General features: G+C 36.4%; 3 protein-coding genes across 4 annotated transcripts; all 3 read left to right on the top strand.

Moving 5' to 3' along the window:
* Positions 203–7,932, top strand: LOC109714101 (phosphoinositide phosphatase SAC1). The gene is made up of 16 exons (XM_020238537.1): positions 203–380; positions 468–672; positions 808–973; positions 1,411–1,633; positions 2,259–2,335; positions 3,181–3,368; positions 3,662–3,759; positions 4,173–4,306; positions 4,389–4,523; positions 4,850–5,201; positions 5,454–5,575; positions 5,689–5,811; positions 5,945–6,157; positions 6,486–6,677; positions 6,976–7,087; positions 7,317–7,932. Exons 1-16 carry the CDS (start codon positions 258–260, stop codon positions 7,566–7,568), a joined length of 2,715 nt encoding a protein of 904 aa, XP_020094126.1. The 5' UTR covers positions 203–257; the 3' UTR covers positions 7,569–7,932.
* Positions 8,289–12,748, top strand: LOC109722518 (ribosomal lysine N-methyltransferase 3). 2 transcript variants are annotated; one of them, XM_020250613.1, is made up of 6 exons: positions 8,289–8,385; positions 8,489–8,864; positions 9,543–9,739; positions 10,004–10,146; positions 10,499–10,560; positions 11,510–12,748. In XM_020250613.1, exons 1-6 carry the CDS (start codon positions 8,378–8,380, stop codon positions 12,176–12,178), a joined length of 1,455 nt encoding a protein of 484 aa, XP_020106202.1. In that variant the 5' UTR covers positions 8,289–8,377; the 3' UTR covers positions 12,179–12,748. The 2 variants fall into 2 exon arrangements, with proteins under 2 accessions (XP_020106202.1, XP_020106210.1); XM_020250621.1 differs by having other exon boundaries at positions 10,502–10,560.
* Positions 20,865–25,313, top strand: LOC109707217 (auxin-responsive protein IAA25-like). Its single transcript, XM_020228349.1, has 5 exons — positions 20,865–21,521; positions 24,196–24,485; positions 24,600–24,717; positions 24,818–24,879; positions 24,988–25,313. The coding sequence occupies exons 1-5, from the start codon at positions 21,187–21,189 to the stop codon at positions 24,990–24,992; spliced, it is 810 nt and encodes a 269-aa protein (XP_020083938.1). The 5' UTR covers positions 20,865–21,186; the 3' UTR covers positions 24,993–25,313.

The raw sequence follows: 27,828 nt of genomic DNA on the forward strand, positions 1-27,828 counted from the left end.
GGGGTATTGCTGATATTTTGTAATTTATAGGGGTATTTATGAAATTTCTATCTCTTAGAAGGGTATTGATGAAATTATCCCTTTTTTTAAAAAAAAAAATTTGATACATTTAAAAATGGTCCATAGTTGAGGGCGTCTATGTAATTTTTCCGTTGCAAATTTTCTTTTACCGTTTAACGTATACAAAACATATAAAACCTCGATTCCCCATTTTGGGCCCTTCGTCTCCCTCCTCGCGACCTCGACCGCCTCCTCCCATGGCGAAGCCCGAGAACTCGAAGCTCCTCGCCACGGTGGTGGCGAAGCCCGCTTCTCCCGACCCCGACGTCGACCCCTCTAAGTGCTCGCTCGAGAAGTTTCGCCTCTACGAGACCCGCGCCGTACCCCGCCTCTTTCCCTTCACTCCTCCCCTCTCCCCTTCTTCTTCGATCTTAGAGCTCGATACTGATGCTTCTTCGTTTGCGCAGAGGTTTTACCTGGTCGGGAGCGATCGGGAGAAGCGCTTCTTCCGCGTGCTCAAGATCGACCGAAGCGAGCCCTACGAACTCAACCTCAGCGAGGATCCCGTCGTGTACACGCCCCAGGAAGTGAACAACCTCCTCCAGCGCATCAGCGAGGGCAATCGCTCCACCGGAGGGCTCAACTTCGTCGCCAAGGTCTACGGCATCGCAGGTTCCCCCTAATTTCTATTTCCCCCACCTTTTTGGCGATAAATTTGACGTATTTTGATCCAAATTATGCTTCTTCCCTTGTTTTTTTTTTTTTGATGAATTTGATGTATTTTGATCCAAGTTATGGTTTTTTAAGGGTGCATTAAGTTTTTGGAGTCGTACTATTTGATTCTTGTTACGAAGCGAAGGCAAATTGGGGCCATTTGTGGGCACGCGATCTATTGCATTGACGAGAGCCAGATGATAACTGTCCCCCATTCGTCCATACAATCTGATGTTGCGCATTCTAAGTCGGAGATAAGGTATTGTTCTTTTTCCACTTGTTTATTAGTTACTGATCGATGATATGTGACATTTAGCAGTGTCCTGGTTAGAACTTGTTGAAGCATCTTGGTATGACAATTTAAGAATTTGTGGTAAAGGAAACCTTTTTTGCTCACTCTCATGGCATCCAATTAGATTGCTGTGTATCCAAATTTTGTTTTTGTTGAAGATTGAAATATATGGGGCCAAAATTGGATTTTTCATTAGAGAGATTTTCACCATAAATAACTAAAAAACGATGTTTGGGTATTTTATATGCATCTAACTTGCCTAATTTGAGTGTGAACCATTCACCCTATAGTTTTCTTCAAGTATCAGAGTTTGTTCATATAATAGCAAACTTGATTTTCTGAATGATATTTCATGCGTCATATTTTTTTAAACTCCTATCTGGAACCACTTGCCTCTATAACAGGTACAAGAAGCTCTTGTCTAGTGTTGATCTCACAAAGGACTTCTACTACAGTTACACGTATCCGATCATGCAAAGCTTACAGAAAAATGTCCTTTCATCAGGAAAGGAGAAGATGCCTTATGATAATTTATTTGTCTGGAACGAGTTTCTCACACGGCCGATACGGTCAAGATGCAGTAATACGCTTTGGACTATTGCTTTGGTTCATGGACACTTCAAGCAGGTACTTTCTGTCTGTTATCAATAAAATTATATACTTCTTTGTCTTTGTTGTGGAGATCAGCATGACAATGATGACATCCAATTTTGTCTACCTTAACTTTTCAACATTGACAATAGTCTCCTGTTTTGTTCAGCTGCTAACTCGTTTTTGAAAGAAACAAGCTGGATGCCATAACTCTCAAGCGTTTCTTTTTAACTTAACTGTTGCTAAGATAAGATTTGAACTTATGCAACATCGATATCAGCATTTGTTAGCCAAAACTGAATGTTCTGTGTATAAGAAGGTTGAAATATTTCTTTTGCCCACCTTGTGCTGCTGATAATTAAGAAAAATATTGAAGCTCTATTGGATGGTGGTTTAGTACCTTTAATATATATTTCCTTAGTAGATATCTGGCATCTAGTCCATAACTAGAAGTTGAAAGCAGCACCTCTAATTATATATACAGTGGTGCCCAAACTCTCTCCACTTTTTCTTCTTCTTCTTCTTCTTCTTTTTAACACTTTTATGTCTTTGCCCTTCCTAAGCCTTATATGTTTGGACCCTGGATTTAGCATTTTTATTGCATAGAGTCAGTTGAGATAACATCTAACGTTGTCCTCTTCTTTCTCATTTCAAATTTCAGGCTAAGTTATCAATATTTTGGCGAGAATTTACTGTTGCCCTAATTTCCAGACGGTCTCGTCATTTTGCTGGGACACGGTACATTTCAGACAATATTTACAGGCATCAAATGTGCAATTTAATTGATTAATTGAATGGTGATTATAATATATTCAATAATCCAGAAGGCGACAATACACAAGCATTTTTAGTTTTCGGTTCATTTCCTCCCTTAGTCATCAATGTCAGAAGCATTTTGTTTTCTGGTCATTTAGTATCTTCTTTGTGAGTTTGTCTTTGTATATAAAGTGGCACTCTTGCTTAATATTTTCTAATTAATGTAGAGTCATTGTTCTGCTTGAAATTAAACTTACAGTATAGCATAATTGATAATGATAAATCTTGACTTCAATTCTGTCCCAAGTATATCATGATTGTGTTGTTTCTTCTAGTTATGGTCATGATAAATATGGTTTCTACTGAGAAAATGCAATATTTCTGTTAGGCATGAGCTGAAATGCTTGCTGTCACAATTTGGCTTGGTGGTCTCAACTGAATAGCTTTGAAACCATGTAAATTATTTTCGTCTTTTGGGGTGTCTAAGTTATCCTGTTCGTTGTTATTCTTGTTGGTGTACTACTTTCCATCACGAGGTTTACAGTCAATATGCTATACGGAGCTTGAACGCTGTTTACTCATCAGAACTTTTATGCAACATATTGTGGTTGGAATTGAGTGTTGTTTTGGGTGTAGGGGGCAAATGAATGGTATGGGAGGAATTGCCTCTAAGTTGGACCCATGAAGCAAGAATATCAATCTTATCTGATTCTTTTTATCATTTGTATTTCCTAGTTCTTCCTATCATTTGTATTTCCTAGTTCTTCCTCTATAGTTGTTGCTCTCTGTTTTTCTTTGGCTGTTACCATTTTTACATTATACTGTAGGTACCTGAAAAGAGGAGTAAACGATCTAGGCAGAGTTGCAAATGATGTTGAAACTGAACAGCTAATCCTTGATGAAGAAGCTGGGCTAAGCAGGGGTAGAATGAGTTCAGTTGTGCAAATGCGAGGTTCAATTCCCCTTTTCTGGTCCCAGGAGGCTTCTAGATTTAGTCCTAAACCTGATATCATCTGTAAGTTTTTCGCTTACTTTTAAATCAATCTTGAATGCTGTAATACAATGAAAGATGGTGCACTTCTGCTATAAGACTTTGAATGACATTTTTCTTGTCCAAAAAATAGAATGCGGTCTAAATAGAACATTCTAGCAAGTGAAGCAACAAAGAAGTCTAAATTAGGGTATTCCATAATATTTCCTAGAGATGGAACATGGCCATGTTGTTTGTTCATTTTTTGGATTCATTTTGCATTATGTTAGGAGCCTAGAATTGGATAATTTTGTTACTTTTCTGAAAATTTATTGCAGTACAGAGATATGATCCTACATACCAAGCAACGAAGTTGCATTTTGAAGACCTGGTTCAGAGATACGGAAATCCAATCATTGTACTTAATCTAATCAAGGTCCACAACTTAACTTGATTTATGATGCTTTTGCATTACAAAGCTAATTCATGCATGCACACATGACGAAACTATGCCTACTCATAAAGACTGATACAAAGATCAAACAAAGTTCAAAGAAATGGAGAACCTGAAGAATAGTAGGTAGAGATTTAAGATAACCTCTAAAGTTGATCTACCAATAAGTCACAAGGTATTAACAGGTTTCTACATTTTGTTTCGTAATTTATTCAGAAGTAATTTATTGAGGTTGTACTCTTTTCCCGTTTATCACACATATACCATCTTCACACCCAAATCAATGGAAAAGGAGGGCTGACATGATAGACAATTATAAAACCTTTCGTGTCCATATTATTCAACAAGGCAGTGTGCAATTTGTTCAACTTTGCATATGTGCATAATCCATGCAGACTGTTGAGAAAAGGCCACGAGAAATGATGCTGCGCCGTGAATTTGCTAATGCAGTCGGATATCTTAATCAGATTCTCCCAGAAGAAAAACAATTGAAGTTCATTCACTGGGATTTCCATAAATTTGCTAAAAGGTTTTTATCTATTTTTGTGTATATTTTCTTACTTTGATGAATTGACTTTCCTCTGCTGACCGCTCGACTTTTTTCTATATAGCAAGTCGGCCAATGTACTGGCTGTTTTAGGAGGAGTGGCTAGTCAAGCGCTCGACTTGACTGGTTTCTATTGCAGTGGAAAACCCAAAAATGAGAAAAACAGATCAAATCAGCTTAGTCGAACAAGCACTGGAAGGTACTGTGTTGTATGTATTGAATGTAGGTCAATAGACTGCATTTTCTGTTGCATTGCTCATGCAATTTTATGAAATGGGTATGTTCATCTCAGTACCACCACCAACCCCCTAAAACCTTGATATTTTCACTTCATAAGATATTGCCTTCATGAATGCTTCCTGATGTCTCTTAATATGCATGATGTAACATCCTGAAACTCGTTAATCAATTATGTATTTCTATGGTGACATTATGTTGAGTGGTTAATGATCCGTATTGCTTATTCTTCATTGAAATCACAGCTAGCATTTGTTCCTAAACATCCGATCTACTTTTCTTCTGCAGAGAAGCTAGTTCTGGGGATCTATCCAGGTTGTCTAGTAATATAGAAATTTTTAAGCCCACATCTGCACAGGAAAGACGGAAGGAGTTGAATCAACAGCGGTCAGTGGAAAATGAGGCTCGTTTCCAAAGCGGGGTTCTCCGCACAAACTGCATTGACTGCTTGGACCGTACAAATGTCGCCCAGTATGCTTACGGCCTTGCAGCCTTAGGTCGCCAACTCCATGCAATGGGGCTGTCAGATGTGCCCAAAGTTGATTCGAACAGCAGCATTGCGGAAGCTCTCATGGAAATGTATCAGAGCATGGGGGACGCACTCGCTCAGCAATATGGAGGCTCCGCTGCACATAATACGGTGCTGATTTTCTGGAATAAAATATACGTATGATGCAATGTATATGATATGCTCTGATAATTGGCAAATTCAACATTTCCTTACTACAAATGTACTCTTTATTTATGTTTTAATAAAGTCTGAAAATTGAAACCAAACATATTAACATATGATATACCATAAAATAGCATTATGAGTACTCTTGATCAAATAGGCTTTATTTGTTCTTTTTTTTTTTTTTCAGTTGACAAATGAATGTTGTTGGGCCTCTAGGTTTTCCCTGAGAGGCAAGGAAAATGGAAGGCTACTACTCAATCTCGTGAATTTCTGAAATCCATCAAGCGATATTACAGCAATGCCTACACAGATGGTGAAAAACAAGATGCTATAAACTTGTAAATTTTCTCATAAAACTTTCTTCTATCCTTATGATGTAGTTTGATATTTGGCTAGCGTGTTACTTTTGACTGTTTTTTGGCTCCCTTTCTTGTTATGGTGATCTTTCTAGATTTTTGGGTTATTTCCAACCACAAGACGGAAAACCAGCTCTTTGGGAATTGGACACAGATTACTATCTTCACGTTAATGGTCTTGGTGATGAGATGGCTCTTGATAACTACAATGACAAAAGGTCAGTCCACAGTTACCGTGAGCTATATTTTTCCTGTGAACTCAGATTATATATACATTCTAATGTTTTACTAGAACAAAGAACTTACTTTTTTTAAAGATTTTCTTTTTGTGATTACTCGGTATCTTGACAGTTCATCACTTGGCACACCACCCAATGAAGCTCCTGGGATTACTCTTGCACCAATTCCTGCTTGTAAAGAGGACTTCTCAAGGATGAAATTCACATCATTTGATAAACTAATCGAGAGGACATGCAGTCTAATAAGGAACGTGAGGATTTACAGCGAGTCTGATGCCAGATTGAGTGGCAGCATTGGAAATCCTGGAATGGCACCAGATGCAGCGTAATTTTTCCTTATCTCTGCAATTACTTTTATCTATGGATAATGACAAATGGCAACATTTGCATCATGACCAAAGGAATGCCTATGAACTTTAATGTCATATGGAAAGAATGCGTCTTTCAAATTGGAAACTGTCTTCTTTAATTTTTCTGTATGCTAGGTTCCTTTTATAAAGTATATATTGGAAATCTGTCTTTGAATATTATAATAGCTTTTGGTACAAGTTTTTATTACATGTGATGCTGCTAAACTGGTTCTAAAAGTCCCATTCAACAATTTAGAAACAATTTTCCTGTGCGAGGGCTCATTTTTATTAATTTTGCTGCAGTGAAATTCAGCTTAAAACCCCTAATTGGTTGTTTGGTCAAAGAAAGTATGAAGAAAGTGCTCCTGCTGCAAAAGTTCCATTGCCTGAAAATGTAAATGGGGGGCTCAACAGAGAGTCAAGTGCCTCTGGCTATGGTGATTTGAACTGGCTTTCATATGCTGGTGATTCAAGTGAGGAGGATATTTTTAGAAGGTAATCATAAAAAGCCGTCTGAGGTTTTGGGGCAATCTTAGTTGTAGGTTGATTTGGTACGTCTTCTATGTACTATGTGGTAATGGTATTACTACGATCGGTGACTAATTTTAGAATATGCTCATCTTGATGGAATATCGGTAGCTTATAATACAATTATAGATAATAATAGACCAAGGAAAAAGCCTTCTTACAATGTATTTTCAATATAAAATCTCTTCTAATGTTTGTGTGGATCCAACAAATAAGAAACAAAACGAGGAATATATTTACTTGCCTCACACCTTTGTGTTTCCAGGTATCTTGCGACTGCATCTCTTGATGAAACCGATGATTGGTATGGTGGAACATTAATTTATGATCAAGATGAAAACAGTGAAGTTTACAAGCACTATGCCGAACTTTGTCAGGTGATTAGTCATTATTGTTTCAGAATTGAAATTAGTCCTAACTATTTAACTTTTTATGTAGTTAGAATTCTCAACGAAGTTATATAATTCATCATTAAGAGTTATGTTTCATGTAGAATTATAAAAAAGTTACAATTCTACATCCCAGGCATTTCTTGCCTACTCACTATACTTTTTATTCACTTTTTTAGCGAACTAAAATATCTCCGTGATAAATATCTAAATGCAGGGCCCAGTCATGGATCCGTTTGAGCACGACTCCGAGAAAGAGAAGCACTACGCTGAAGCACTGTACGTGGGGCTGGATAGTGCAGATTACGATGCGCGCGTGGAGGCGGAGATGGAGGCCGCCCTCAAGGAATACGAGATCATCGGATCGGACCTCGGGATCGTCCCCTCATGCAAGGCCCTCGCCGAGGACCCAACACGGCTGACGAGATGGATCATCGGTGAAGAGAAGGTGCAGTTGTATGGGAAGTGAACCCCAGCAAATAAAAATGTATCAGCCATTTTCTTACTTTCCGTGTATGTCATATTGATTCGTTTTAATAGCTATGTTTTATCCGATATAATTCTTCGATACTATCGGATAAAGCCCAGTTACCGAGATGGATCGTCGGCGGATAGAAGGTGCAATTACATAAAGAAGTAAACCTTGGAAAAATGTGGTAGTCATGTCTCATTCTCCATGTATATGATGTGGATTTGGGTTAATAGCTATGTATCAATTTGTACCTGAATGTTAACAGTTCATGTAGAAATTAATGTAAAGAAAAATGATTTACAAATAGCATGAAAGGCTAAAGTAATGGAAACTATTTACTGGCTCCTTTTGCAATTTCTTATTGATTATTTTTGTCTATTTTAAGTACAATTTTGTTGATGAATTATACTACTATTCTTTTTTTGTAAATTGCATTATAAAAGGTAGTAGAATGTATGTATGGGTATTAGCATTACTCGTATACATGGATTAGATGCCTAATGTTTGTATTATTTTAATCAGAACTCTTTTCTAAAAAAAATGTTAATTTAAATCAAAATTATCATGTAGCTTTTTGATTTAAATTATTAAAAATCTTAGTGCGACGTAATATCAAAAGTTTGAAGGTTAAGGACCAAAGTGAAAAAACTCTAAAAACATGGTAACCCAGCTGGTCCACAGATAACTCCGTGGACCAGGTCCACGCAAATACCCTTCAACAAAGCCTTGTCGATTTGAATCTTCGTGTTTCCCCTTCCCCTACCCTACTATACTCCTCTCCCTCCTCGGCGCCGCCTCTTCCACCCATGTCTCGGTACTCTCTCTCTCCTCTCTCTCTCTCTCTCTCTCTCTCTCTCTCTCTCTCTCTCTCTCTCTACCCCTCTTTTGCTCTCTCTCTAACCTCGTCACCTTCGCAGGCGCTTGCGGTCCTTCAAGCGGTGGATGCGCTCGCACGGGATCGAGTGCTCCGACGCCCTAGAGCTCGCGGAAGAAGCCCCGGGGCGCGGCGTCTTCGTCGCCGCCCTGTGCGGCCTCAAGGAGGGCGACCTCGTCGCCACCATACCCAAGAGCGCGTGCCTCACGACCCGCACCTCGGGGGCGCGCCCCCTGATCGAGGGCGCGGCGCTCGGCGGGTGCCTCGCCCTCGCCGTCGCCCTCATGTACGAGCGCAGCCTCGGCCCCGGCTCCCCCTGGTACGGGTACCTGCGCCTCCTCCCCGACCGCGAGTGCGTGCCCCTCGTGTGGAGCGCAAGCGAGGTTGAGGAACTCCTCGCCGGGACGGAGCTCGACAAGGTGAAAAGTTTTGTTTTTGATTACTAATCTCCCATTTTGAACCAATTCGATGCATTAAATGAGAATGTTGGGAGAAATATGATAAGAGTGGGTGAAAAAATGGTTCCTTTTTTATTATAGTGATGATTGGTGATATACTAGGATATAGTGGAGTTGCTAGTTCATTAAGTCCCATGGTATAGTACGTTTGTACTTTACTATCCTGCAATTCAGAGTGTAGCATTTTGCGCATGTGGTTTCTATTCTAGTTTTATGGAAGGACCCGCCGTTGAGAAGGGTATATATCACCAATTTTGCATTTTGAACCAGTTCGGTCTTTTAAATGAGAATATTGAGAGAAGAATAATGCTATATATCCTTCAAGAGTAGATTGGAATAGAATTTGGACCGAATCAATTGATTTTTTAGAAAAATGCTGCTCTTATAGGCTGTTGATGTACTGCTCTGCTTATGTGTTGTCATGTGCGGATTAACTTGTGCAGAGTAGATCAAAACATGAGTGGGCAATAGCAGTTACCCCTAATGGGTACTCAAATCACTTCCTCAGAAGTATTCAATTTACAAATTTTAGTTTTTCTGCTTGCCTAATAGTTTCAGTGTCTTATCTCATGTTTCTGTAGCCTTTCTGATGCCAATCCTAGTTTCTGTTTTTCTTTTTGCTGGTAAATATTTAGGCAGACGGTGAAGGAAGACAAGGCATGTCTCTATGAGGATTGGAAAGAATCCATAGAGCCCCTTATTCACACAGGACCTTTGAAACTTGACCCACACTATTTTGGCCTTGAGCAATACTTCTCAGCCAAGACTCTTATTTCGTCAAGATCCTTCGAAATTGACAGTTACCATGGCTCTGGAATGGTGCCTTTAGCTGACCTGTAAGTAACTATTGTTTTCTGATGAACACATTCAGTCGTTGTACATGCACAAAATCACCTGACCTTCCAATAAAATATGAAATTTTTTCCCATATAGTTTATTGATGAAAGATTATTAGAGTGAAACACACATTGTATGACCTAACAGTTCCTGTAAATTAAGTGCTGCCTCTTCAACTACTATTGATTATCTAGTGTTCTATTTTTCTTTTCCTTTTTCTAACCTTTATGATGTCTTTTGCTTGTTATTGTAATATATTACAGCTTCAATCACAAAACAGGTGCTGAAAATGTACACTTTACCAATGCTGCATTGCCTTCTGACTCAGATGATGAAAGTGCTGATAACATTAGTGATGCATCTAGTAGCAGCAGACCTTCCATGGAAGTCAATTCTAACTCTCCAGGTTATTGTCTAAACCATCTTCATCCCTATTGAGGTTCTCTTTGGCTTGGCCGTAGAGTATAGCTTCTTGGAGAAGCATTGTCATCCTTGCAATCAAAGTCCTGAGCAGCTTTCTGCTGCAGCAGAAGCAGGATCATCAGACATTAGCTTTTGCTTTTGAGTTCCAAAAGCTCATTTCTGGTTTTTACCATAGTAAAAGTTGTGTACTCTTTTTTTTTTCCTTAAACAACCTAGTTGCTTCTATTCGAAGTAGAGAAGTTGTTTTATAAGCCAGGCCAAGTAGGTACTATAAGTGGGCTTTATCAAAGTAGATGAATCAAATTTACGGAAAAGCATGTTTTATTTCTTTAAAGCAGGTGGCAAGGATGAGGCTTTAGAAATGATCGTTGTAAGAGAAGTTGATGCAGGGGCAGAGGTCAGTATTCAGTTGCAACTATATATTTGGACAGACTAAATGTTCCAATTTATTGTTTGTAAATTTGATCAGATCATAGCAGTTTGTCATTTTATCTTCTGAACAAACGTAACAAGTTTGGATTAGTGAGTTCTAGGCCTGCTGATATTGCTCTAGATTTTCCTGAACTTTGATACCGAGATAGCTTATCTCTTTCATTCGACCACAGTGAGTCTTGTAGGTCTAAGCTTTCTTCTACCTTTGTAAATATACTATGAATAGATTATTTAAAGGACCCAAAGTTCTTTCCATAGCATACATATATATATATATATATATATATATGCTATGGAAAGAACTTATGAGTACGAGGGCATTCGTACTCATAAGAGTATAGTAGCCGGACTCTATATATATATATATTACGGTTGTCGATTTTGTCCAGTGAGAATTTATAGATATCTTTCAAATGAGAAAAGATAGTGTGAGCCAACTAATACTTAAGAGACTGTATGTAATGTCCACCATCGTTCTAGTTTGAATTATTTATTTTCATCGTTAGTTTCTACATAATGACATTTTGTTTCACCGTGGTTCTCCAAAATATGTTACTTTCCTGGTAACCATCTTGTGTGGAAACTGGAGGCATTTTAGAAGTTTAATATATTATGTCTTTGCAGAAAATTTACGACAATGTTTATGATTTGCACTGGCAAACTAGAGGCTAATAACTTTGATATTTACATAACCGTGAGATTGATAGTTTGTTAAGAACTGATGTACTTTATGGTTATAATCCTCAACACTATCCTTTTCTTCACTTATCTCTCGCTACTTTCATCAGCTGTGTTCATTAAATTAATTGAGCTCAGGGAACTCTGTACTTGATCTTTCAATTTCGAACTTCAAGAAATCCATTGACCATTTCACTTATATAACTCTATTATTTATTTATTTTTTGAATAATTAGGTTTTTAATACTTATGGCCTAGTGGGAAATGCTGCTCTGCTTCATAGATATGGATTTACCGAACTTGACAATCCATTTGACATCATTAATATCGATCTAGCCCTAGTAACCAAATGGTCCTCATACAAATTTTCCAATCGACGCACTCGATCAAGGCTCTCAACATGGAGAAAGTTAAACTATTCAGGCTGCACCAGTCAGGATTCCGAGTACTTTGAGATTTCTTACAACGGAGAGCCACAACTCGAGCTTCTTGTCCTTCTCTACATAATCACTTTGGTAGAAAGTACTTTTGAGAAGCTTAAAATGATGATGGATACATTGGAAAGCACATATGACTGCTTTAGTAGTGTCGTTGAGTTGATTAAGATCACCAGAAGCAATGGCTGCAAAGATTTGAAGATAATTAATGGGCAGAAAGAGCCAGAGGACTTGAAGAAGCTATTGCTCACAGAGAGTGTTTGCTGTGCGCTTTTAGCGCTTGCTGACTCAAGAGAGAGTCTCTACGGATCTAATTCTCTAGAGGATGATTTAAAGAAGTTGAGCAACTGTTGCTGCATTAGTGAGAGGAAATTGTACCACTCATTGGTGTTGCGGGTGAGTGAGAGGAAGATACTAAGGAGATTAAGGGCCTATGCTACTAGGTCGTCAAAGAAAAGAAAGTTATAGTACGGTATCGAAGTACAAAAGGGTCAAAAAATTAAAAAAAGAAAAGGAGTTGATATTGTTATCTGTTGCCATTTTCTGATTATTTTCTTCCAGCATTGCTCTCTTTTTGCCTGGGGTTTTCAAACAACTTCTCTACATTGAGTAGCAGTTTTATCAAGCACCTGGCTTCTAAAACATGGATTTGAAGCCTATGTTTCTGCTGCAGCAAAAGCTGTTGCGGAGATTCTGATGGGAATTGTTACTAGTGCAGATTCTCATGGTAAATGTTATTAGTGCTGCTTTGGATAATTTTAATCAAATGGCATTTTATCTGAAGCTCTGGAAAAGAAAATAATCCGTGAATCAGATGTCCAGTTCTTCATTCCTTTTGAATTTGCAAGCAGTCATGCTGTCGATTCTGCAGTTGATAACATTACAGGGTCATTGGATTTTTTTCTTTTTTTTTTTTTGTTCGTCAAAACATATGACAGCAATTATTTTTTTGGCACTTTATAATATTTTGTAATAATATTTGGCATTCTCTTGAGAAATTTGGGAAGAGTATGTGAAATTACCATTGGTTCAGTTTAACCAAATTATTTGTCAATTCATGGATTATTGACAGGAAATGCAGAAAATACTAATTATTTGTACACTCCATTCATTTATATGGCTCAATTCATTTTCCATTATTTGTCAATCAGAACATATTATGTTTGTTAAATCATTTGCTGAATTCTGAGTTGCTGACCTTCCAGCAATTTATTCATTTTGATCCTTAATCCATGCTATAATTTTACGGAAAAAGTCAATATGTATAAAACACCAAAAGTGTTTAACCCTTTTACTATTTCTGAGAATTTATCAACAGCTTCTAGCATGAAGGTTAATGTTGGTGAATCAAATCATAAAATAAGGTAGCTTTTAGCTGATGAAACTTTATGCAGGCTCTCACTTATAATGCCTCATAATAATATGATTCACACCACTAAAGAGAAACCAACTAGCTAATCATGAAGTGTTTGATTATACTTTTGAAACTCAAAACCTTTGCATTTTCTACTCTTTAAATTTTTAGCCCCAATATCCATAACTACACTTTTTCAAAAAGGAGATAAAAGGATGCTTAGGATAAGATATTCTAGATATTTGCATGTGTGTGCCATGCTTGTTTATTAGCATGAACTTTTTTATGTATACTTTGGCTGTTTATAATTGAGCTCACTATACCTTTTTTTTTTTAATCTATAGTTGTTTGTGAAACAAATCTATTCTTAATTCTCATGGAAGAATGAACCTAATATTTTGGGGCATGCATCTATTTCTTCATAGTTGGGCAGTTTTTGAGGCTAGAACGTGAAGTTGATTAATACTTTTTAGGCCTGTTTGATCTTGTTGTAGGATATAGTATTATTTGATGAAGTGTTATTTGATAAGTGTTATTCGAATAAGGATTATATTCAGATATTCTTAATAGTTTTTCTTTGCATTAGAATTGAAAACACCAAATTAAACCTCCAATTTTTGAGGTTCAGAATCTCATTTTTGTTTTCTTACTGCCACAATCTCTCTCTCTCTCTCTCTCTCTCTCTCTCTGGTCAAGAAACTGAAACTAACTTGGTCTTCTCTATCAAACATTAGTGCAAAATAGGATCTTCTCACTAGTTGTGCATGATCATTTGCAACTTGTAAAGGTTTCCACATTGCAAGTGATCACTACATTCTCTCCAAATTGTGGAGGAGACTTTTAAAGTTAGTAAAAGGTGTTGGATTGAGAAAACCTCCTCCCTAGTGGCAGTGCTCCTAACAAGTCAATGTTCACGGTCCCAATATTTTAGTCTATTAATCTAATTTTCAATTCCATTTCTTTTTTCCTTTCACTCATACAAACCTCAATAAAATTTGTTATGTAAACTAATTTTTCGAATTCATTCTCATATATCTCCAAATTTTGTTCTCATAATCTCTCTTGAGTGATTCAGATTGATTCATGGTTTAAATATACTTCATGAAAGAGCCTTGTGATGTAGTGTATTCATGTATCAGGTGTCATGTAGTTGGTTAACATCGTTTAGATGTCTTGATGTTGCTCTTCATTTGGATGAAAGATGATCAATAAACTAAATCTAAGCTCACATTCTACTTAATGGGTCTCTCCTCGAACTTAGACCCAAATCCAACCCAAGCACGATTTATTAAATTGTATAGAACAACCGTTGTTCTCCAAAAGCTTAAGCTGATAGAGAAATATGTTTGAACTCAAAAGATTTTGATAAGCTCATGACATGAACTTGAATTAAATTAGAAGAAAAAAATCAAAACTGCCAAGAGTCCAGCATAATTCGAACTCAGAACCTCATATTCTGATACTTTGTTAAATTATATAAAACAATAATCATTATTTTTCAAAAACTTAAACTAGTAGAGAATGATATTTTTATAGTTAGCACTACCGCAATAATTCGTTTATATTAGATAAAAAATTCAGCCCAAACTCAAACTCCAGTTTAGCCGATGAAAAGCTCAATATTAAAATTTTTTTTTTTTTTTGAGAGATAGGTACGTAGTACGCTACTCGCTTCGTTTATTTCATTTAGAAATAAACTTGGCTGGAAATGTGAATCAATTAAGATTCGAACTTGGGACCTCGGGTACCAATTACCAAGCCCTTTACCACTTGCTCTAGGGACAGTCGGTGCTCTGTACTGAAAACTGGAATAGCAATCTTAGGGCATTGAGTGATCCACCAATGCAATGCAAAGATGCATTATTATTACACTAACAAATAAGAGAGTTTGTTTTTGTTTTTGTTTTGGTTTTTGTTAAGTTTATGCAAACAAAAAATCTTTGCAATTTTATGGCAGAGCAAGCCATGAGCCCATGATTGGTGTTGAGAAAGAAGCCTGCACTGAAAAGAGACATGGAGAGAGGAGGGCAGAAACTGCGGCAAGAGAGAGAATGTGGGAAGGGAGACCCTCCCAAGTCAAGGATAGACATGAAATGCTGCCCATCATGCTGTCCCAAATAGTGCTTCTGATAAGGACCTCAGCACGAGCCAAAAGTGCTCATCCCCACCGTGTTCCTTTTGGATTGTAGATTGAAATGATACCTCCTTCCTCCCTCCTTTTCCCTGCTCTTTCTTTAGTAAGATCTTTTTACTTTTTTTTGCTCCTAACTGGAGCTTCCGTCCAACGTATCAAGGTTTCGTTTGAAATTGTGGGAAGATTACATTACCTGCGGTAAGAAAGAACGGTGGAAAAATACTCTGTTTGTTTCCGTACGTAATATTGCGTTCCGTATATCACGATTAGTCGATTACAATATATTTTCTACGGTTCCATCGAAGAACGCAGAAGCATATCCCTATATATTTTTTTCTCAACTCCATTTTATCTAATAGCGTTATATAGAACTCAATACCAAACTAAGCATTTAAGCCTAAGTATAGCTACTTAAAATATTGGGTTAAGTACATATAGTTTCTCGTAAACATATCGAATAGCAGGTATATTTCTAGAAAGTTCAGCTTTTCATATTTATTTAAGCAAAAATTCTAACGTTTTCAAATATACTTCTACTGTTCAGATTCGTTAGAAAAATATAGTTAGCCATAGATAAAATATTTAATCTTGATTAGTGAATGAGGTAAATTGACCCTTTTACCCCTCTGATATTATTTGTCGTCGGAAAAAGAAAGAAGATGATCGTTGAGGATTTTTGGAAGAATATTTCTGTATAATTCTAACAGTTGAGATTTTTTGAGAAATATATTTGTGATGACAAAATATCATTTTACTTATCTTCTGTTAAAAAATAAACGGTGCTCTATAGGTAACAAACTAGAAGAGCAAATATGAATGAATATCACTGGACTTATGCAAGAATAAATATGAAAAGTTGAATTCTGTAGAAATATATTTGCTATACGATATATTTACAGGGTGCTGTATGAAACTAATCCTAACATGTTAATCAAAATATCAATCTGATAGTAGTTATGTGAAAGATTGATTTGATAGGAAATAGCCTAGAATTTTTTAATAATAATCACTTTGATAGCAGTTTTGTCAATGTACTTCTTGGGTGGATGTAGCAAATGCTTTCTCATGCTTCGCCAAAACTCTGATTAATTGTTGCTTCTCGAAGTAGAAAAACTGTAGTTAGATGTAGTAACGTTAATGGGTCGGCTTCGGGGAGGTTTTTGCAACATTTAAAGTCGAACCCGATAAAAGGCTGAAATCTGGAATCGTACCCAAGTCCTACTGGTAGGAAAATTCAAATTCGAAGCTGAACCCGAAAAGAATACCAAAAGTCCCTACCCAAAACCAGAAAATCAATCCTGACCATTTAATATACTAAATATAAATATTAAATAAATCATCCATTAAAATAAATATCTAAAAAATTATCTTTTTATATATATTAAAAACAAGTTTTCATATAGTTTTGAGATCGTCTTTGGATTCGGTTTCGGTATAGACAAAAACTATAACTTAATCCGAATTCATCAATTTTTGTTGTTTTCATAGAAATTATCGAAATTCGGGTATCTGTACCTATTGACATCCTTGTTGGAACCTGGTGGTTGATATATGCCCTTACTTTGGTATGAGGGGTTTGAAGTGGTACAATTCACTCCAATCATTTTGCTAGACATACAATCCAAGATGGTTCATTCTGTCTTGCTATGCTAATGATATGTCATTTTCTTTTCTTTATTGAAGTACATATCTAATGGTTGCAACTTAATTTAAAAGGCACTAGTTAGGTTATAAGGATTTAACACATACACTTGGATGGATCAAAATAAATTTCATAATTAAAAATAAAAATAAAAACCCTGAAAATAGTGAGAAAATTAAATAGATAATTACTAAATTTGATTTTTTTAAAAAAAAAAAAAAGAAACTCTTCTGAAAGTTGATTTACTATAACAACTTAAGCCTTGAGCTCTAAACACCAAAATAAAAAAGGCATTTTTTTGAAATAGTTTCATACAGTTCCCTATAAACATATCGAATAGCAGATATGTTTCTAAAAAATTCAAATTGTTAGATTTATCAGTTCAAAAGCCCAGTGATATTTATATTTGCCTCTTTTATTTGTTACAGTTAGCTCATTATTTATTTTTAAACAGAAATTAAATGAAATGTCATTTTACCATCACAAATATGTCCCTCCAAAAGTCCATACTGTTAGAATTATACAGAAATATCCTCCCGAAAAATTTCAATTGTTATCTTCTTCCTCTATAAAAACTAACTCAATCCACCATTGTTGCAATATCTTTTCTACCTCTTCCCTCACTCCTTTTCTCCTTACCTATCTATTACTGATTCCCTAGCGCTCGACATGGATAAAACAAAATGCGTCGTGGATGAATGGGGACGGAGAAACCCTAGATACGGGTTTGAAACTAGCACGAAGGAGAGGGAGGGAGATGAAGAGGAAAACGAAGAAGAGTTTCCGTTGCTAGGGTTTTGATAGAACTAGAATTTTGATTGAGAAAAGAAAGTATAATATCAGAGAGGTAAAAAGTTCAATTTACCTCAATCACTAACCAAGATTAAGTATTTTACCTATGATTAACTATATTTTAGGGGGTGTATTTGAAACCGTTAGCATTTTTCGAGGAATAAATCTGACAACTTGAACTTTGTAGGGATATTTTTGCTATTCGATATACTCACAGTAAGCTTAATGAAACTATCCCTTTTTTTTTGGTTTACAGACAATATATGGACTGGCATACATAATCTTCAACTAGCCATTTGAGCTCTATCCAATCCCTACAATTTTCTCAAATTTAATGAAGTAAAATTTTTCCTTTGCTTTTTTGTTAAATAGGATGTAGCACACATAGTGAAATCAACCAATTTGAAATTTTCAATTAGTTTTCTAGACTATTCAACATTCAAACCTGATGATCTCCACTAAATGATTTTAATATCATTGCCACTATTTTGCCTTATCTATCATGTTAAATATATCTCGAAATTTGGTTATCAGGTTCAATTTCCTACCTATGAATCGCCGAAAGCTTCCCAGTGCAAACAAATTCTGAAAAATGATTTGTGAAAGGAAACATGGATGTATGTGTTGGGTAGCGAATGGCTCGGGCCCACGGTACGGATTGGATCTGATAATGAAAAAATCCGTTAAGGAACTTCTTTCTTCTTTTTTTCCTAGAGACGATACAGCTTATTGCACTTTCACAAATTATGCTTCCCTTTTCATATAGTGAAGTTCCCTCTTTCTTCACCCGTAATTTTTTTCCTGCAAAAAATTTTTCACGTAAATCCTTGTGTTCATTTCTCTTTTACTGTTTTCATGGTTTGCGAACATTGCAATCGTCATTTTTCGTTTCTATTTGTGTGCTCGTCGTGACGTATCAGAAAACAAAAGGAGAAATATGAGGGGAAAAGAAGTAGAGAAATCTTAGTCCTTTGTATACGGCAAAAGTATGTATGTTTGGAGTCTGGTTGTTAAGAAACAAAAGCAGGCTGAATCTCTGAGCCCTGAAGAGGATCAAAATACTCTTCCTACCATGATTGTTGTATGGTGGTTGAACATTGAACCCCACCCATGTGTGATCATGACTCACCTTTGCATTTTAATTTCATCATCATAGTGATATCTTATCACCTTTATCACCCACTCAATGAGGGTTTCTTTTAATTTGAGATGACTTTTGTAGTCTTTTCTATCTCTGCAATTTAATCAGAAGAAAAAATAACCGACGTTGATTAGAAACTGTGAATAAAAGATTGATCAAACGAAGAACAGTTTTTGTACTCTTCGCACGTCAGATTACGTGCATGATGAAGATCAGATAAATCATACTACAAATTCAAATATGAAAATCGAACTCAGAATGTCCTGGAACTGAGAGACTTGAAACTAACCATGATACAAGATAAAGGTAAATTAATCTGATAGGAAATGATTTACATGTAGTTTTCGCAGAAACAATGGCTATCATACCTGGTTTGAACTCAACTACTCCCACTGGTCCATAAGGTAAGGCTACTAATTGATAGCTCCTATTCAGCCTTTTGGATTTGTCTCTAACAAATCTTAGAAGCCACTCACTGAGGGATTCATTGGTGCCTTTTTTGCTTTATCCACTAATGCTACATAGAGATTTTTTTTTTCTCTTTTTTATTTCCAATGAGTGGAGTGCAAAAATTTAGAACTTAGATTAGAATTGTAGGTATATATCCAATAGCATATACAGTTAAATTATCTGCCCATAATTGATGTCAGAATAAAGAGATATCTCAGCATGCAAATTGTTAGTGTCATGACCAGTAAAAAGATGGGCTTCTTTTTATTGTAAACAGCTTCTACATAAAGCAGAGATTCTACACATTACAAGGATCGATGTTCCTCTCAAAAATAAAATATTGCAAGTATAAGAATTAATCTACAGTAATGATGACAACAATTGCCACCATCAGCTGCAAAATTAAGTTATAAGTGGTCCATGAAATCTGGATATGTTTAGGTGAGAGGAGATTAAGATAACAAAGTACAGATCACTTGGAACATATCTAATCATAGAGTAGATATAATAACTTGTTAGGAATATATGTAGGCATCATTTGATCATGTGCTCTGATTGTGCCTTCCTTTTTGTAAAGCCAAAAGAGTAAGCATGGATTAGTCCAACTTGTCGGATTAATTATTATCGATAATATTTGCTTATAAAGTAAGCAAGTTTTGTTAATCAGCAAGGAGGCAAATGAGCTTTTCTTTTTATTGAGAATAAGGTAGCAGGGAAATGTGCTTCTAAAATAGCTTCTTGAGTGGATAGTAAGTCTACATATTCAGATAGTTTTTTTTTTTTTTTTTTTTTTTTTTTTTTTTTTTTTTTTTTTTTGAGAGAGAGAGATAGGTAGCGCGCTACCTGCTTCGTTTATTTCATTTAGAAATAAACTTAGATGGAAATGTGAATCAGCTAGAATTCGAACTTGAGACCTCGGGTATCAACCACCAAACCCTTTGCTACTTACTCTAGGGACGATCGGTATATTCAGATAGTATTTGGACAAGGTAAGATGTTAAACATGTAGAGTTCCCCTGTAACTCTAGAACAACCCTAACCTATAAATTCAAGGCATGAAGCTCCCAAAATGTCTGTAGAAAATAACAAAATAATCTTTGTTTATGACTTAGGGTCTGTTTTGCTTCACTTTTGGATGCCTATTTTATGCAAAGCGAGCCATATCAAGTATGTGATGAAGTTTTACGCGAGTAATTTTCATGACACCATCTTTGCGCAGGAATGGAATTCATGCCGGATAATCAAACTCAAAAGCAGAACTATGCTGACCAGTATTATGCACTTTAACTTATTAACGGTTGTGCCAGTCACGCCGACAAGACTAAATAGTTTCTTCTTATCTGTTTGGCCTAATTTCTCAAACAACGAATTTATAAAAGAAAAGTAGTAAAAAAAAAAAGGAAAGAAAAGTATTTAAAAAAAAAAGGAAAGAAAGAATAACTTACTGAGTGTTTCTTATCCAAAGTGGAAAAGCACCAAACAGAGTTAACCTTGATTGAGAAAACAGGATTTGGATAACAAAAAAAGAAAAGAAAAAAAAAAAAGGAGAGAAAAAGAAAGATGGAAATAACTAAGTCTCTCTCTCTCTCTCTCTCTCTCTCTCTCTCTCTCTCTCTCCACAGAGCAAGGCCTGCTTTTGCACCTCAAGAGCTGCCACACTCCCCACATCTACCATTCCCCACCCAAAAAAGAAAAAAAGAGGGAAAAAAAAAGGGAAAAAAAAGGGTTTTCTCAACAGCCACCAGAGTCCCCACAAAAGCTCCTCTCCTTTTCATCTACCCTTCCTTTATTCCCCCCTACAATATTTTTTTTTTTTCCTCCCACACCCCTATAATGAACTCTCTACTATATACACTCCCCCTCTTCAAAGGAGTCCTCTCTACTCACTTAACCATCCCCTCCTCTCTATCCTCCTCCATTCCCTACCTCAAACACTCCTCTTGAACAAGCACAAGCAACCACCATGAAAAGTGCTTCTCTGGAGCTGGAGCTCCCCCTGAAAGAGGAAGCAGATGGGTTGGCAGAGAAGAAGCAGAAGCACCTGGAGCTGAGGCTTGGCATATCTTCTTCAGATGGGATTGAGGGTGGTGGTGAATTGACAAGGTTTATGGGCCACCAGGATGTGGGCTTGGCCCAGCAGAGGGTTGTCAGTATTGGGCTGGGCCATGGAGGGTCTAAGAGGTGCTTCTCCCAGACTGGGAGTGGGTTTGTGCACCCTTGGAGCCTGGCTGCCAGGCAGCAGAAAGCTGCTCTGGAACAAGCCCAGAGAAGCCCCAGCAGCACTTCTCACATCCCAAGGTTTGGTTACTCTCTCTCTCTCTCTCTCTCCTTGTGATTCTATAAGATATTCTGGTTTGTTATGCAAGTACAAAGTATCTGTTTGGTTCCGCTTCTATTTCTGGGCTCCAAAAACTCAATTTCTATATTTAAAGTTTCTACTTCTGGTATATTAAGATATTCGTTTAGAAGAGTTTAGCAACAAAAGTTGTTGGGCACTATCGGATCGTTGACTATAACCATTAATTTCGAAACCTCAAGCTATTATAAATACACAACTAATTCACTTAAAATGTAAAGACACAGCGTCCACCGATCTCAACTGTGACACGTCCCGACCAGTCTCATGCCACTTCGAACATGATTCAGCCCAACTCGGCCACCCATCATTTCGAAAATGACTCAGTCCAACCTGATCTCCGGCCAAAGGACATGATGTTGGCTTTTTAAGCCAACAAACACTTCTTCGAACAACTTTACTTGATAATACTTGCGGAAAAAGTCTAGCCAGGCCAACCAAGCTCTAAATTAGGTGATGGAGATCTTGAGCATGACTTTTTTTTTCTTTTTTTTAAATTTTTTTTTGTGTGTGTGTGTGTGTGTGGAGTAGTTTATTGCTATTTCAGAAACATGGTTACACTTCTTCATTTGCCATAAAGTTTAGGAACCACAATAAGATACTTCTTTAATAGCTCATGAACTTATAATGATTGGTTCAAATAGAAGATTTTCAATGCTTGAACGTAATTTCTACTTGTCAAGTCCTTTTCTTTTCTTTTTGACTAATACTTGAAAACAAACTTATTTTGTCTGAAATTGGCTTTTGGGCAAGTGTAGAATTCTAAAGAGAGCATGTGTAACAATCCGACCACTAGTACTAATAACTCTTCAGGTCTAAAACCGACCCGTCCCTAGCGCAAGTGGCAAAGGGCTTGGTGGTTGGTATTCGAGACCCCAAGTTCGAATCCTAATTGATTCATATTTCTAGCTAAGTTTATTTCTAAATGAAATAAACAAAGCGGGTAGCATGCTACCTATCTCTCAAAAAAAAGAAAAAAAAACTCTTCAGGTCCAAACAATGACTCAAAATGCTTACGCCAAGTAATTACTATTAGAGTTTTTTGTCTTTATATTTTCATAAATAATTTTGTTTTTATCCGATATGAGATCATTGGGGTGTCACAGTATTTGTATGATAGTGATATTGTGGTCATCTTAAAGGACTATAGTTACTGTTGTGTGGGCCCTAGGGTAGGGAAAATTCTCCCTCCTTTTTTTGGTAGAATATGGTGTTATGCATGTTTTATCTTTATGTCACTATTAATTTAGAATTTAGAAAGCGATATTTGTGCTTGTAATACAAGAAAAGGCTGTTCAATGATAAATTAAAATGTCAGTGCTAAATTATATGAAACAACCATTGTTCCCTAGAAAGCTTAAGCTTCCAAAAAACGGTGTTTTGAATATTTTTATATTCAACATTTTTCCTCACGTCTAGAGTCGAGACTTTTTAATAGATACAAGATGTGAACTTAAATTAAATAAGAGAAAATTAAATCATGATAGGAGCCTGGCGGGACTCAAACTCAGGAACTCCTCCACTAATATCATGAGATTAGGTAAAGACCTAAAGGTCCTCTCTAGGATTTTTATTGAATATATAGTGAACACAATTACAAAAAATACTTTATAGTGTGTGTTGTGTACAACTAGACCCTATATAAATAAAGTACAAGCACTAATCACATAAATACATAAATGATTAACAATTTGATCGTATTGTTAAATTCTAAAATTAAGGTTCTATATATAGATTGTCGTCTAGAAAAAAAGGTTTACATGATAAAATGAGATACCTCTTAACTGTTGCAATTGAAAAACAGTGGAGGTTTAGAGAAAGGATGTTTATGTATGATGCCTTCTTAATTACTCTTCATGTTAAAATTACTAGTTAATGGTATATATCTTGGGCTCATAAAGTTAAAATCAAGGATTTAAGTGCCCATTAGCACGGGTTGTGTCTACCGTGCCGTATTGTACCCAAAAAATATCGGTATGATACAGATCCCATGCCGATGCCATAGCTCATAACCCTTTATTTTTTAAATTAATAAGTAATTTTTCCAATATAGTTCGAAAGATTTGATAAAAATACATAATAAACAATTAGAATATTTTATTGCTGAAGAAAATAAATATTTCATGCTACTATATATCGGTACACATGAATTTTTTATGACCGGCACGTATCGGCACGGCCCGGCACGCACCGTACCGTACTGTATCGGCAAGTTTCCTATACGATCTCGTGCCACGGCACTTAAATCCTTAGTTAAACTTACCCCTTAAATGGGGAAGGCACACCCTGACTTACTACTTTATGACCAATTTTGCCTTAGGTGATCCCTACCTGGCTAAAAGAGTAAATTCCTTTACTTGGGATTTCATCGAATAATTGCGGTTTGTATTTTGTTCTTAGAGAAGTAGTAGTTTCTAATGAAATGCTCTATATGGCTTGCACATTAACTCCAATCAATCCAGCAGTTCGAAATAAGCAACTTAATTAAGACTCCGACCGAACTTTACGAAAGTGAAGTTGGAAGTAGATTCTCTTTCTTTCGTTTCGAGTTATTTCCGCGAATTCTTCTCTTTGCCATACATTACCTTTCTAAGTACTCCTCATAAACGTTTTTAGGGCAATGCATCCGCCTCCTCCGGTTGTCGGTTGGCCTCCGGTCGGCACTTTCCGAAAGAACTTGGGATCTTCTAACCTTTCAAAGCCCACAAGTGCAGAAAAGGACGAAGAAGCGGCAAAGAGTACTGAGTTAGAGAACATTGGCCAGAAACCTGAGACAAAGTCGACGATGTTTGTAAAGGTGAATATGGAAGGGTATGCAGTTGGTAGGAAGATCAACTTGAAGGCGTACGACAGCTACAACTCCCTTTCGTGCGCTCTCCAGAAAATGTTCCATAACTTCTTGTCCAGTAAGTCTGTCGAGAACCATATCGAATATATAAAGATTGTCTTTCGCGATGTTTTCGTGCTTTGTTAGTTTGAGCTAACAAAAATGATATCTCTTTTCCCCCTTATATATTCAGCTGATTGTGTGAATAACTCGAAACAAGACGAAAAAGCTGAGACCATTCCTGCTAACTATATTCTCCTCTACGAAGACAACGAAGGAGATCGAATGCTAGTGGGCGACGTTCCTTGGGAGTACGCATTTCAAATCTTGCTCAGTTTCCATAAAATCCATAAAAGAGATTAATTAGCTCGATTTCAAACAAAATTTTTAACGCAAAAAAGTTTTCTGCAGGTTGTTCATCACTTCAGTGAAGAGGCTGTACATCACACTAGATCCCAAAGTGCGTAAATGCGGTAAGCGATTTGATTTTAACTTCTTACACAGGGTCATATCTCTATGTGCATATGAATTTGTAAGTTCGAACTGAAAAATACATAAATATGTGCACAATCTCTTTTCAGGTTGATTAAGAATCAGTGAGAGGAACATCTAAGCGGCTCAGCATTATGCGACGAAGCGATTGAAGAGAGGGAAGATACTTCCATATAAATAGTAGATAGAGTTTGAGTTGTGTTACTATAAGTATTTTTGATCTTGTGATGTATGGTTTTGTTAATTAAGGACACATAACAAATGACTCTAATGTGAGAGTTTTGCTTATAATATCATCATAATCATCATCATCATACTGTAGCTTATACTGTTAATCCTATAAATCATCCCAGCAATGAGTGATGTTTGTATGCAAAGTTCATGTCTAATGGCAAAAACGATGCAGATTAAATGCATTATACTTATTCTTCTGTTATATGTCAATATGTTTTTATTCAAATTTAACAATTGTCAACATTACCATTATCTTTGATTTTTCATGCTTAATGGATATTTTTGAGGTCTAAAACAGTAAATTTGTTGAAACCATTAATTATTTCTGCCGCGGGCAAGAGCCTGATGAGCATGTTACGATGAGCGTACAAATAGAAACGAACACGGTGAACGTAAAGTAGGCAAACAACAAACAGAAAAATAAAATAAACTCAAAGATTTACATGGAAAACTCTTTGCAGGAAAAAAAAAACTACGAGCAAAGAAGAAGAGAGTTTTGCTATGAAAAAAAAAAATACAATGTTCTGAAGATTACAAACGCTACATCGTATTTAGAGCAAAAGAGAAAAAGAAGATTTCTTAACGGGTTTTTCATTATCGGATTAGATCCGTACCGCAGAAGGCAGAGCCCTCCGCACCCCTCAGCGGTTCATTTTCTCAAAAATTTTGTCGCACCGTAAAATTGTCAATGAATCGGGAGCCCAAAAATCGAAGTCGATAATCAAATTTCCAGGCACCCCTAACACAGCAAACCCAACAAAACTTGGGTGTTGGATCAACTTTTGGGCTCTCACCTCATTTTTGATCCAAATAAAGTCTTATGGTTTGGTCTTTATAAAAATTTATAAGGACAATTGTTTATATACTCATAGAAAGTTTCCAACTTTATTATTTAGCTCTCTTAAAAGACTAATATTAAAAATATCCTTTTAATGTTTCAAATTATTTCAAATATATTTCTAAGAGTTAAATTTTATTACTGAAATCTTAGGAACAATCGTTATTTCTATAAAATTACTATTTTGCCCTTTCAAATATACCCTTCTACTGTCCCTAACTTTTTTCATTTACTCTTAAGTTAGAGAGAAAAGTTTGACTTCTTTTTAACTCTGATAGAAATTTAATATGGGTTTAATGCGAAGTGACTTAAAGGGTATTAACAGCGGGATTATTTTTGAATTACGAAGAAATATACAAGAGTTATATTTGAAGCAAATAATAAAGTAGAAATATATAAAATATTTCAGAAGTTTTGAAGAGTATTTTATATATGGGTTATTTGCATACACGTTCATGCAAACATAGTGAATTGCGGAAATATCCCTGCAAAACGGAAACTCAATAAGTTGTCCCTGCAAAAGTCCTAATTTATGCAGATATGTCCCTCTGATTAACATATATTAGAGAACTATTTATTTTTTAACAGTTTTCTTATGAAATGACAATTTTGCCCTCACAAATATATCCCTCCAAAAGCATCATCTTCCCCTTCTCTTTCTCTTCCTCTTCCTTTTCGGGCCGCCGAAGCGGATGGCTGCGACGGCGTGGGTCGAGCTCGCTGGCGACGAAGAAGAAGGAAGATAAAGAATGAGAGGAAGAAAAAAAGGGAAGAGGAAGAAGGAGAGGAAGAAGGAGAGGAAGAGGGAAGAGAAAGATGAAGAGGGAAAGGGTTCGTAGCCGCGCGCCGCCGCCGCATCTCCTCCCTTGCCGCCGACGAAGAAGAGGGAAGAGGAAGAGGAAGAGGAAAAGAAAGAAGGAGAGGAAGAAGAAGAGGGAGAGGGAGAGGGTTCGCCGCCGCCGTCGCATCTTCTCCCTCGCCGGCGATGAAGAAGAGGGAAAAGGAAGAGGGAGAGGAAGAAGAAGGAAGAAAAGGGAAGAGGGAGAGGAAGAAGGAGGAAAAGAAAGAGAGAGGGTTCGCCGTTGCCGCCGTCGCTGCCGCCGCCACCCTCGCCGGCGACGAAGAAGAGGGAAGAAGAAGAGGAGGAAGAAGAAGAAGGATAGAATCGTGAATTCACGTTATAATTAACCTTGGTTAAGTACTTTAACCGTGGTTAACGAAAATTTTCTAATAGTCCTTAACGGTAGGGACATATCTACATAACTTTAGACTTTTGCAGGGATAATTTATGGAGTTTCTGTTTTGCAAAAATATTTCTGCAATTCACTATATTTGTAGGGACGTGTATGCAAATAACCCTTTTTATATATATAGGTGAGGGAGCTATTTGAGAACGGCTTTACAGTTGAGGGATACATTTTTTACCAAATTAATGCTTTAGGAAATGGATGTACATAAATGCGACCCTTCGTTGCCTTTATGTTTACATAAATTATAAAATTTTAAAAATTAATGATAATAATAATAATTTTAAAATATACAACTTTGAAATGTTATATATTATATCTAATGATCTATATTAAGATACTAAAGCATCGCTCTGTGTACTTTGAAATTCAACCATAAGATCTCAAAATTAAAATTTATCCCATAATTGGATTCGTTGTTTAACATTGGTTTCTTATGAATCAAAGTATTTCATGCATATATAGATAATATATTTTCTAAGTTTTATATGTAAACCTTTTAGATGTTGCTATTTATATTTATCACATTAAATTTTTATTCAAAAACTTTATAATTAAAGTTTGAGTGTGGTGTAAAGATGTATGTATGACTAAGTCATCTGGTGCGTCTA

Source organism: Ananas comosus, linkage group 1 (assembly GCF_001540865.1).
Source record: "Ananas comosus cultivar F153 linkage group 1, ASM154086v1, whole genome shotgun sequence".
Taxonomy (NCBI): domain Eukaryota; kingdom Viridiplantae; phylum Streptophyta; class Magnoliopsida; order Poales; family Bromeliaceae; genus Ananas; species Ananas comosus.

Excerpts from the sequence above, each read along its gene's own strand:
- LOC109714101 (XM_020238537.1), top strand. The coding sequence starts at position 258 with ATGGCGAAGCCCGAGAACTCGAAGCTCCTCGCCACGGTGGTGGCGAAG. Across the intron at positions 673-807 it reads CAAGGTCTACGGCATCGCAG|GGTGCATTAAGTTTTTGGAG; the intron begins GTTCCCCCTAAT and ends TGGTTTTTTAAG. Across the intron at positions 5,576-5,688 it reads AAACAAGATGCTATAAACTT|ATTTTTGGGTTATTTCCAAC; the intron begins GTAAATTTTCTC and ends TGATCTTTCTAG.
- LOC109722518 (XM_020250613.1), top strand. Across the intron at positions 10,147-10,498 it reads AGTCAATTCTAACTCTCCAG|CAGGTGGCAAGGATGAGGCT; the intron begins GTTATTGTCTAA and ends ATTTCTTTAAAG. Across the intron at positions 10,561-11,509 it reads AAGTTGATGCAGGGGCAGAG|GTTTTTAATACTTATGGCCT; the intron begins GTCAGTATTCAG and ends TTGAATAATTAG.
- LOC109707217 (XM_020228349.1), top strand. The coding sequence starts at position 21,187 with ATGAAAAGTGCTTCTCTGGAGCTGGAGCTCCCCCTGAAAGAGGAAGCA. Across the intron at positions 24,486-24,599 it reads GTTCCATAACTTCTTGTCCA|CTGATTGTGTGAATAACTCG; the intron begins GTAAGTCTGTCG and ends TTATATATTCAG. Across the intron at positions 24,718-24,817 it reads GTGGGCGACGTTCCTTGGGA|GTTGTTCATCACTTCAGTGA; the intron begins GTACGCATTTCA and ends AGTTTTCTGCAG.